The sequence below is a fragment of the Giraffa tippelskirchi genome, chromosome 9 (assembly GCF_054371585.1).
Source record: "Giraffa tippelskirchi isolate mGirTip1 chromosome 9, T2T-mGirTip1v1.2.pri, whole genome shotgun sequence".
NCBI lineage: Eukaryota > Metazoa > Chordata > Mammalia > Artiodactyla > Giraffidae > Giraffa > Giraffa tippelskirchi.
Window position 1 is genome coordinate 11,783,436 of NC_137283.1, and position 12,001 is coordinate 11,795,436.

The 12,001-nt window shown below is 38.4% G+C and overlaps 1 protein-coding gene and 1 non-coding gene across 2 annotated transcripts in view; one reads left to right on the forward strand and one right to left on the reverse strand.

Annotated features, from left to right (window-relative positions):
- SCN11A (sodium voltage-gated channel alpha subunit 11) overlaps window positions 1-12,001 on the reverse strand; it is a 133,222-nt gene that overhangs the window by 13,786 nt on the left and 107,435 nt on the right. Inside the window, exons 24-28 of the mRNA XM_081527406.1 lie at window positions 9,700-9,801; window positions 8,962-9,231; window positions 8,235-8,288; window positions 6,784-6,925; window positions 1,124-1,224 (exon numbers count right to left, since the gene is read on the reverse strand). Coding sequence (XP_081383532.1) covers window positions 1,124-1,224; window positions 6,784-6,925; window positions 8,235-8,288; window positions 8,962-9,231; window positions 9,700-9,801 — 669 coding nt within the window. The remainder of the gene's footprint in view (window positions 1-1,123; window positions 1,225-6,783; window positions 6,926-8,234; window positions 8,289-8,961; window positions 9,232-9,699; window positions 9,802-12,001) is intronic.
- Window positions 10,703-10,775, forward strand: TRNAG-CCC (transfer RNA glycine (anticodon CCC)). The gene has a single exon. It is a non-coding gene; the product is annotated as a tRNA-Gly (tRNA).

A 12,001-nucleotide genomic window follows, 5' to 3' on the forward strand; every position in this document is an offset into this window, starting at 1 on the left:
CTTGTCTTGAAAGCCTCCAAACTCACTTGTCAGAACTACCAACTGTGCCTGTTGTATGACTTTATAATCTAATGCTCTCAAATTCCAGATCCTCAATGGATTGTAAGCACAGAGCAGTCCTGTAAGTACCTCATAAGGCAGGATTCGGCAAGCTATGGCCCACAGGCCAAACCTGGTCCATCACCTATTTTAGTACAGCCCATGAGCTCAGAATAGGTTTTACTCAGAATGAGTTTTGGGGGGAAAATCTCAAAAAGAATAAAATTTTGACACATGAAAATTACATGAAATCCAAATTTTGGTGTTTATAAATCCAGTTATACTGGAGCACAGCCAAGAACATTTGTTCTCTATCTATAATGACTGCTTTTGTGTTACAACATCAAAGTTGAGTAGTAACAGCAGAAACCACATGGCCTGTAAAGCTTAAAATATTTACTGTCTGGCCTTTTACAGAAAAAGTGTGTCCGCTCCTAAGATAGAAAGTTTATCATAAATACTCGTGAAGTGGAAGTGAGTATGCATGACCTCAATTTCACACCAGAGAAAGGTGGTAAAATATATTATAAATACATTTTAAATTGGCCAAGATTACGTTCAAACAAGCGGCTAAATTCACATCACTGTAATGAGTATATACTGAGCAGCTCTCGTGCATGCATGCATTCTAAGTTGCTTCAGTGATGTCTGACTCTTTGCGATCCTATGGACTGTAGCCTGCCAGGCTCCTCTGGCCATGGGATTCTCCAGGCAAGAATACTGGAGTGAGTTGCCGTGCCCTCCTCCAGGGGATCTTCCCGACCCCAGGATCAAACCCTTATCTCTTACGTTTCCTGCATTGGCAGGAGGGTTCTTTACCACTAATGCCACCTGGGAAGCCCGAGCAGCTCTCGGATGCTCACAAAAAAGTAAATTTACGTTGTTGCCCAGGTATTTACTATTGAATCTGAATGTCTGATTTTCCTAAGAACTTGAGTCATACACCAGTGTACCTCGGTTCATAGTGAGTTCTTAGGTCATGTCTATAAATTTAAAAATTAAAGGAAAATGGCACTGCAGATATCTGAGTTCCTCATAACCACTTAATGCATCCATGTATTTAGAATCAATCAAGTGCTCTCACCTGAGGCCTTGGAATGGGCCTTTGAGGTTTTTTGGATCCTAATTTTTTCATTGCATTATAGTATTTCTTCTGTTCTTCTGTCAGAAAGACGTCTTGGCCACCTAAGTATATGGAGAAGATGAGAGCTAATTATCATTAACAGATTTTTGGAAATGAATTCTGAATTTTCAGAAATAGTTTTAAAGTTATATTGCATTTCTATCAAAAATTCCTAAAATTCCAATTTGAAGCAGAATGAGGCTCTAAGGAAGGGCCTAAAGGAAACGGTTTAAATTGAGGAATAAGGGAGAAATGTTACTTTTATCAGTTATATTTCTCTTTTTATAATATAAATGAGACTACAAATTCTTTGTAAACATCCACATAAGCTTTACAAAAACTGAACATACTTCAAGTTGTGTAAATCAAACTATAGTAAAACAAACATAGAAATTAGTAATAAAAATCTAAATGAAAAGTCCTAAAACATGACAATTAAAATTCTCCTAAATATATGAATGCATATATCACTAATAAAATTTCCAAAAACATCTGTCTAGAGCCATTCTTACAAAAAAAAAATTAGAGAGCTTTAAGTGTCTTCACCACTGAGTAATAACAGAAAAATGAAGTAGGATTTTCATGAAATTAGGGTAGGAGAAGTGGTAAAACATCTAGAAATGCTGGATAAAATAGAACAGAATTACTTTTAAAAGACATAGCTGAACTTGCCCAAAAAGTAAGGAAAATTTCCATCATCTGAAAATCAAGAGAGAGAAAAAATAGTAGTAAATTAGTCATGAAGTTATGGCTGGCCTAAGAGCATTTGCTAATTTCTGCAAAAATGAGAATCTTATGATTTAATAACTACAAGGGGTCATGGGGAAAAGACAGTGGGTTAGTCCAAGAACCCTGCGTGTTGGCAATGGAATTCTTCAAGTGCTGCCATTAAAGGGTGAAGAAGAAAACCAAACATATCTGTTGGGGAGAGAAGATGACCAGGTAATGATTTGGTAATGATTTCCTGGATATGACACAAAAGGCAAAAGAAAAAACAGACCAATTGGACTTGGTAATTTTAAATTTGGGGGCATCAGAGACACTCTCGATGAAGTAAAAAGGCAACACACAGAGTGGGGAAATATTTGAAAATCATATATCTGACAAGAGATTAATATTAGAGGACTCTGAAAATATAAAAACAAAAAGACAAACAATCTGATTTTTAAAAGGACAAAAGGTTTGAATAGATATTTCTCTAAAGAAGATATATGAATGGCCAATAAGCACATGAAAAAATGTTCAGTGTCACTAATCATTAGGGAAATGCAAATCAAAATCAAAATGAGATACCACCTCACATCCATTAGAATGGCTACTATCAATAAAACAGCAAACAAGTGTCCATGAGGATGCAGAGAAATCAGAAACTTTGTATACTGTGCATATCACCATATGATCCAGCAATTCCACTTCTATATAGACCTAAAAGAATCGAAGCAGGGTCTCCAAGAGATGTTTGCACACCCATGTTCATAGGACCTTTATTCATAATAACTAAACCGTGGAACCCAACTGTCCATCAATACATGGATGAAAGAGCAAAACATGATATATACATAGCCTTAAACAAGAAGGAAATTCTGCAATATGCAACAACATGCATGAACCTTAAGGACATTATGCTAAATGAAGTAAGCTACTCACAGAAAGACAAGCACGGCATGATTCCACTTACATGAGATGCTTAGAATAGTCAAAATCATGAAGACAGAAAGTAGAATGGGAGCTGCCAGAGGCTGGTGGGAAGTATGGGGAGTTATTGCTTAATGGGTGTAGAGTTTCAGTTTTACAAGATGAAGAGTTATAGAGATGGATGATGATGATGGTTGCACAACATTATGAATGTATCTAACACCACTGAGCTGTACATTAAAAAAGGATAAGATGATAAATCTGATGTTATGAGCATTTTGCCACAGTAAAAATGAATAAATAAATAAATAAACCAACAACCCAGCCCTAGAAGCTAACCAGGTTTTTTCAGGATGCCTGGCAGACATTAACTATCTTTAATAATCATATGCATCATGATAATAGTATTAATACTATTATTATGAGACTGACCTTTGTGTGTTGTGAGATAAATAAAATGAACAGCTATGGAAATTTTAAAGGCTATCATCTTCTGTACCCACAAGAACCAGTTTTCTCAGTGTGGAAAAGAGGAGATACAGATGTACTGGTTAAATTAAAACCTTGTAGTCCTAAATTTGAAGTAGCTCTGTCCACTGAAAAAGTCTCAAAATAATCACAATGAGTATTCTAGATTGTGGTCTTGGAACACTACCTCCCAGAACTCCCTAGAGAAATGGCTGATTCCAGATCTGGAGCAAAAAGTGTACAAACAATGCCTAGAACATACTGTCAATCCAGAGAGCAAGGAAGTCACCGAGTGCAAGGACCTGATCTGAATCCTAATTTGAAAAGAAGCAAACTTTAATACAATCAATCAACTAATCAGTTAAAGAATAAATAAATATTTTGAGAATATTAAAGACTGGAGGAAATTTGAACATTGACTGGGTTTTTGATAAATTTAAAGAACTCATATTAAACTTTTTAGATGTGATCATGGAATTGTAGTTATGTTTAAAAATAGATATGTTCTGAAAAATTGGTAGATGAAATAATATGATGTATGTGATGCTCAATAAAAAAAAATCCAGTGGAAGGATCCAGTGGGGAAAGACACTGAAGGTATAAGGATGTTCTTAAATCAATAAATGTTGTGCTGGGTGATGGGTATTTCAGGCTCATTTTACTATATTCTTGTGAGTGTTTGAAATTTTCTATAATAAAAAGTAAAACAAAATAGAACAAAAATGCTATGGACTGATCAAAACAGTGATTTCAAATGCAAGCTTAAATCTAAAATCTCAAGGCCTGACATTCAGATTGTACGTATTGATCGCAATCAAGCTGCATATTACAGAGGTGACTCCACATGGTACACTCCGGAGTAACAGCAGCCATATAGTTGCCTGGGACTGTGAATGACTCTCCCAGCAGACACTAAGAAAGCTCAGCAGTATCAGGATACATTTCAGATGGATTAAAAAAAGCTCAACAGAAAAATAAAGAAGGGTCACAAAACAACAAGGAAAAAACCAAAGGTGAATATTTAGCCACCTGATTTTAGGATTGAGAAATGCCTTCAGTATATAAATTCAAGAAAAGAGGGGAAAAGGACAAGGTTGAAAGCTTGACTTCATACATATGCTGCTCTAAGTCACTTCAGTCATGTCCAACTCTGTGCGACCCCAGAGACGGTAGCCCACCAGACTCCCCTGTCCCTGGGATTCTCCAGGCAAGAACACTGGAGTGGGTTGCCAGTTCCTTCTCCAACGCACAAAAGTGAAAAGTGAAAGTGAAGTCGCTCAGTCATGTTCAACCCTTAGCGACCCCATGAACTGCAGCCTACCAGGCTCCTCCATCCATGGGAGTTTCCAGGCAAGAGTACTGGAATGGGTTGCCATTTCCTTCTCCGCATACATATGCTAAAGGTCTATAAATTAAAAACGTCATTTCAAAAGTGTAAGAGGTAAGTCAAATTGGACATACTATTTAAAACCATAAGAAAAAATGGTAATTGATTTTAAGAGACAAAGACTATATAAACAGAAAACTCAAGGAAGAAATAGTTATGGACATCAACCTGTGAAAAACTGTATAATTTCAGAAATGGTCAAATGAATGAATGTAAAACTGTGAGATAACACTTTTACCCATCAAGCTGGAAAAGATGATTTAAAATTACAAAAGCCAGAATAATGAGAACAGAATAAACAGGCATCTTCATGTCTTGCAAAAGGAGGGTACCCAACATAGCATTTCTGAAAGGTAATTTGACAATCTATCTTTAATGCCTTAAATTCTAGGAACTTATCCTGAGGAAATAATCAGAGATATACAGAGAGACTTTCAAGAATGTTCATGATTATTTTAGAAGAGCAAGAAATTTGGAAATGACCTAAATGTCCTTAAAAAGGGGAGTGGGGGGAATGGTTGGAACAAATTATGATCTATCCATAATATGGGATGTAATTCATCCACGAAAATTCTTATAATAAAGATGATCTCATGACATGAACTCATAACTAATGGAGAAGACAGTTAAAAATACTATATAATCTCAACAGTGTAAAAGAAACATTGTATTATTTAGTAGTAACGGAAAAGATGGTACCAAAATGCTGAGGCTTAATCTAAAATAGTTATCATTTGGTGGTCACCTTATGGATGATTTAAATTTTCTTTTTCTCCTCCTCTTTTTTCCCCATTTACTACAATGCTCCTATAGATTATTCAATCAGAAAAATAAATATGTGTTTTGTCACAACACACAGGGGGAAAAAACCCATCTCTTCCCCATCATCTTCTTCCCAAGTAAGTTCAGTAAATCTGCTGAGACTTGGGTGTTGAGAGGCAGGATGCAAGTTTACAGAAAGAGGAGAGTTTACAGATTTTTCCTGCACTTACAATGGTTTTACATCCTGATAAACCCATGTTAAGTTGAAAATATTGTATGTAACTTGAAATGCATTTAATACACTTAACCTGCTGAACATCACAGTTTAGCCTTGCCTACCTTAAACATGCTCAGAACACTTAGAAATTAGCTTTCATGTGTGTATGAAAGTTGCTCAGTCATGCCTGACTCTTTGTGACCCCATGGACTATACAGTCTTTGGAATTCTCCAGGCTAGAATACTGAGGTGGGTAGCCTTTCCCTTCTCCAGGGGATCTTCCCAATCCAGGGATTGAACCCAGGTCTCCCACATTGCAGGTGGATTCTTTACCAGCTGAAACACAAGGGAAGCCCAAGAATACTGGAGGGGGTAGCCTATCCCTTCTCCAGGAGATCTTACCAACCCGGGAATCGAATCGGGGTCTCCTGCACTGCAAACTATCAGGGGAGCCCAGAAATTAGATTACAGTTGGGCAAAATCATGTAACACAAACCCTATTTGAAAATAAAGTGTTGAATATCTCATTTAGTTTATCAAATACTGTATTGAAAGTGAAAAACAGAACGGTTGTATGGGTACAGAATGTTGTAAGTATATATCCACTGTTTATCCTCAGTGAGCGCATGGATGATTGGGAGCCGTGGCTGCTGCTACTCAGTGTCACAGGAAAGTATTGTACTACATATACATATCTCTAGCGCAGGAAAAGATCACAGTTCAAAACCTGTAGTAAAGTTTCTACTCAATGCATATCACTTCTGCCTCATCGGAAAGTTGAAAAATCATGCAAACTGAACTATCCTAAGTCAGGGATTGTACTCTTTTTATCCTGAATAACAAGATACACTTGCAAGATTACTAAAATTTGACATAAATACTAATACTGATATTTGGTTTTCTATTAGAGTTCAACAATGTCCTTTGTTTAAGAGGGTAGAGTGAAGAATAAAAACAATGATAAATAAAACCCAGCTGATACAATCCCTTTTCAGCCATATCCTCAAGACTCTTCTCTAAGAGGCTCCCTTTTTGTTCTCATGCAGATAATAAAGGCTACTTTGCATAACAATCTAGAACTGATTTATGCTCCATTCAAGCTCTTTGGAGAAATGAGGAGGTAAAAATACCAAATCAGGACAATCCCCATACTTATCTTTTTCTGCTGTTGGTTGAAGTTGTCAATAATAACACCAGTAAAGAGATTCAGAGTGAAGAATGAGCCAAAGATGATAAAAGCTACGAAGTAAAGGTACATGCAAGAATGTGCCTCAAATCGTGGCTGTTGTCCTTCCTGTTAGGGATTGTTTTAATGAGAGAAGAAAACAGTTACTGGAGAAAAATATGAGCCATCTTAACTGCCTGGTAGCAGCACCATTAACCACTCAGCCTCCTCCAGTGAGCCATGGCCCTGCAGGGAACCCGTTTCCCCTCTTTCAGTTTCCCCCAGTGCAGCTTGAGTGGTACCGTACAGTGGGGAGGGGGTGTGGTGGACCATTAGGATTTCTCTTCGAAGCAATGGAGAATCATTGAAGGGCTGTGAGACAGGGGAGTAGCACAATTGCGTGTGCCCTTTGTAAAGGTCTCTAGGATGTCCATATAGACACATAATTGGAGAGAGCCAAATTGAAGATGGCCACCAGAGAAGGGACATGTTCATTTCACGCAAAGGAGCTTAACTACCAATCCTTGTTAAATAGCTACATCGTTCCTACAGAGCCCACTACACTATTGTATTCAGTCTGTGCTTGGGTTCTGTCGCTCTTGAATTCCTAGTGCTTGGCATAGCTTGTGACATGAGCTTCTCCACACACATTGAATGAGTGTATGAATGAATGATCAAGCTCTGGAATGGACAAAAATGGACTACAACCAAGCTGGCCTAGCTCAAGGCATGACCAAAAGCATCTAAGATCCCTTCTGTTCAAGTTCTTCACAAGGCTCTGGTTTTATTCATTTTGGGGATAGGGGTAGGAGTATCTCGCTTTTCTTTCCTCTAATCATATTCAAAGATAGAGATGAGTGTTGATAGCTCTGTCATCTGCTCAAAGTACTTACGATATTTGTTACTGAACACCCACCATAGAAACCACTGTATCGGACATAAATATTTGAAACAATTATTTTTCTCTTTTGCCTTGAAGAGTACCTAACCTTAGTCCCACTTGGCTTCAGGCATCTACTTGTTTGAATTAAGGGTAGGCATTAGTCTGGAAACAACATAATGGAAAGAAAGAATTAATATTCAGTTAATTTAACTGACAATTTAACATAAGATTATGCAGCAAGCTGATAATCTTGCAAAGGGAGGTTCAGATAGAAAGAGGAACAGAGAAAAGCTCACCTCACTTGTACCCAGGGAGTTGTCAGAAAGAGAAATAGACGGAGAACATCAGAGTTGTGAGCATGCTAGGATGTAATACTCAGAGGAGGATGAGTAAGAACCCTTTTAATCCCTGTTTCATAGTGTTTGTCTTAATGTAAAAAAGGCAGAGAACCCTGGCCACTGGAACTATGATGAGGGAAGTTCTGGGCTGGCCCTGTAGTCACAATTCTCCTGATTTGATCCTGGCACTCTACAACATGGTAGAACATAAGCTCACCTCTGTGGAATCAACAGCTGCATACATAATATCCATCCAGCCCTTAAATGTTGCCTGCAGTGAAAGAAGAGAAACATTAACACCATTATCAACTTGTCATCAACATACAAAAGCCAGCAAGTCCAGCAGGCAGATGGATTTAAGATGATGGTCCACCCTTCCTGGACAGAATGTCTACATAAAGGAACAGCTGAAAAAAGTTCATGGGCATGTGTTTTGTATTATTTTTTCTTCATTTTCACAAGATAAAAAGTTTAAAAACAAGAGAAATTTCTGCCTTAAAAATTCCTAGAGAAGCTATGGACCAGCTGATGCAAAGAACCTGATGAAGGCTCTTTCCTGATGCCACATCTATTTGCGCTATCTGTCCAAGACCTTGCAACCACGGTTTGATATGGGACTGTTCCCACAGGGAACTGTTACTACAGGTGTGGCTTGGCATCTGAGGCTCCATGTCTCTCTGGCTGGAGCTATGGAGAACAAGGCACCACAGGACAGAGTGCGAGGTCCAAACCCTTACAGGGTCTTGGACGTTGAAGCTCAGTAGACAATAAAGTTGGTGATGCTCAGTGGGGAACAATTCCAGAGGGCATTAGCTCCCATGAGGAAATTGGGGTTTGATTCTATTATTTCAATGGAGTCATTATACTTTTATTAGCCGAGAAATGGTTTATGATTCTTTTGAGGGTTCTTTCCCCAGAGTGAAAAACAAACCAACAGCACTTACCACTTGCAGTAGCGCAAGGTAAGCTATTAATACATTGTCAAAGTTGACATCCGGGGTGTGCCAAAAGAAATTTCCACTTTCACATTGATTCCGGTTTGCAACAATGTTATAATCTATAACTGATTTTACATCTGTTGCATTAACACATCTTCCAAATCTTCCAGAAAACAGACTTACTCCCAGGATACAAAATATGAGCCAGAAAATGAGGCAGACAACCAAAACATTCAGAATAGCAGGTATGGCACCCATGAGAGCATTAACTACCACCTTAAAGAAACAAGCAAAAGAAAAACATAATAGATGTGTGAGACTCACCAAGCTCTTAATCTTTCAGGATGGGTCTGATGTGTGGGGCTGCACTTCTTGAAACCTCATCTTTACATTCCAACACTGAACCCCAACCCCATGGCAAGCCCTGCTCTCAGCTCCATACATTATGGGTCCTTTCGGTTGCTACAGGATCACTTGAGAAGTGTCTTCTGATGATGGTGTTTGAGACACCTGCCCTAGGACTGAAGGGAAGCCAGAGCCCAGCTCGACTGTCACAGAAGTGCTTTTAGGTGAAGACTATATTTTAGACTTTTCTCTACCTCTGAAATTCTAAGCAGTGGGCTAGATAGGAAGGAGCCCAGGAAAAGTTTGACAATTTAAGGGATGTCCAGCCCAAGAAGAGCAGTTGGCTTCTCTACCTTTCCCTGCTAGCTGACTTTTCTCCATTCCACGTAAAGAACATACCTTCATTCCTTCAAACTGGGACAGTGCTCGCAGGGGCCTCAGCGCTCGAAGAATCCGGAAGGACTTCAAGCCCACTAAGTCGATGAGACTGGTCACAGAGACCTGGTGAGAAAAGCAGCTACAGGTAGTGCATCCAACTTGGTGCCCAGAGAACCCAGTGGGTGTTAAGAGCCATCCTTCTGAGAGGCAAATGCATGCCCACAGTGGATTATCCAGACACAGAAACCAACCAGACCCAGCTGGAAGGGGAGGGCAGGTTAGAGGCTATTTTTCTCCTTGCCTGGCAAAGCTCCAGCCCATATGGGTGAGAACAGTGCATTTACATGATTTGTTTCATGAAAGACAAAGAAAAGCTGAGAAACTGTTGTGAATTCAAGGAAACCAGAGAGACATGACAGTGATGTGTCATATGGGATCCTGAGTGTGATCCCAGATTGTGGTAGGGGGAAAGGTGGTGGTAGGTGGGTAGGGTAAATTAGCCATAAAGGACCTTGTGACAACTGAGAACATTTGAAAATGGATGTGGGTTTTAGTTTTGGATCATGTTAAATTTCCTAACCTTGATCATTGTTTTGCGACTGTGTGAGATAATATACTTGTTCTTTGGAAATACACCCTGAAATGTTGAGGGCTAACGTAATGTGATCCCTACAACTTAATCTCAAGCAGTTTAGGGGAAAAAATACAGGAAAAATTGATATGGCAGATGGGCTTAAATATTAACAATGAGTGAATCTGGGGAAAGAGTATAAGGGATTCTTTTGCAACTTCTTGCAACTTTTCCATAAGCTTGAATATCAAAATAAAAAGTTACAAAGAAATAATTCTAAAAAAAAAAGGATGAATGAATTCCTTTTGGCTAATATGTTCCCTCATTCAAACAGCTCCTTTTTGGAGAATTAAATCCAACTTTCTCTCCTAGCATGCTTCTTTACAGTGGGATAGGACAGAGGATTGGAAAACTCTGTAAACACACTAAATTAAAACTCAACAAACAGGGACTTCCCTGGTGGTCCAGTGGTTAAGACTCTGTGCTCCCAATGCAGTGGGCATGGGTTCAATCCCTGCCCAGGGAACTAGATCCCACTGCCACAACTAAGACCTGGCATAGCCAAATAAACAAATAGTAATTTTTTAAAAAAAAAAAAAAGCTCAATAAATGTGCTGAGCTTAAGTTGAAGACTACTATTTGCAGATTTTCAGCCATTCTTATTGATTATGCAGAGCCTTCAGAGGCTCAACTTAGATGGAGAGTGCTCAGCAGGATAAGAAGTGAATTATTGATACTCCTGACTTAGCTGATGGCAAAGTTCACTGGTATCTAAAAACACGTCCCACTAGCCAATCTCACTGCAGTAGTAACACATTTGCAGATTAAGAGAAATTGAATGAATATGGTAGAATAACCAGATTCTTAAATTCATAATCAACTATAAAAAAATCACCATCAATTCAAAACGTGCTTATTTATAATGGCTTTTTCAAATAAGCTGTTTTGTTCTTCTGCTTGTGACAGCATTGTCTGTTGGGAGAGTTATTTAATCACTTTTGCACAAACACGCCTACCTTGTTCCTATGGTGGTGGTTTAGTCGCTAAGTTGTGTCTGACTCTAGCGACCCCATGGACTGTTGACCTTGTTCCTAACCAGAGGGAAAAGGATTGTAACGCTTCGCAGTTCTGGCTTTACCAATGACTGTTACCGTAAATGGAGAAGATGCTCCTAGAGGGACATTGTACACCTTTTCACCTGGAACCTGACCCCCAACTGAAACATCCATGAGACACGCTGACATGAACATATCCCTGTTCTTTTCCACTCTACAGCATTTTTCCAGGTGGGAAGTTTTTACTAGTTTTATTTTATGCCTACCTAATTTGCATTAATCTCCCTGTACTATGTTTTTGAGATTCCTATCATGTTGATATATATTCTTATGGTTTTCTCCTTTTAACTGTTATGGAATATTACAGCATACATTTATATTTTGTGAACTCATTCTCCCTTGGTGAATACCTAAGTTATTTCCATTTCTTTGCTACTATGAACAATAGCAAACTGGACAGACGTGCATTTTTCCTGGGTACATACACAAGAGTTTTCCTTAAATGTATAACTAGAAGTGGTACTTCGGGATTTGTAAATTGGGTTCATTTGTAATTTTAACTTAATGGTGAAAAACTTTTCCCAAATGTATTGTATAGCAGTTAGCAATGATTAGAAATTCCATTTTCCTAAATCCTTTTTATGTTAGATATTATCCAACTTAAAAATTTTTGTCTGTCTGATAAGTAAAAAGAAGT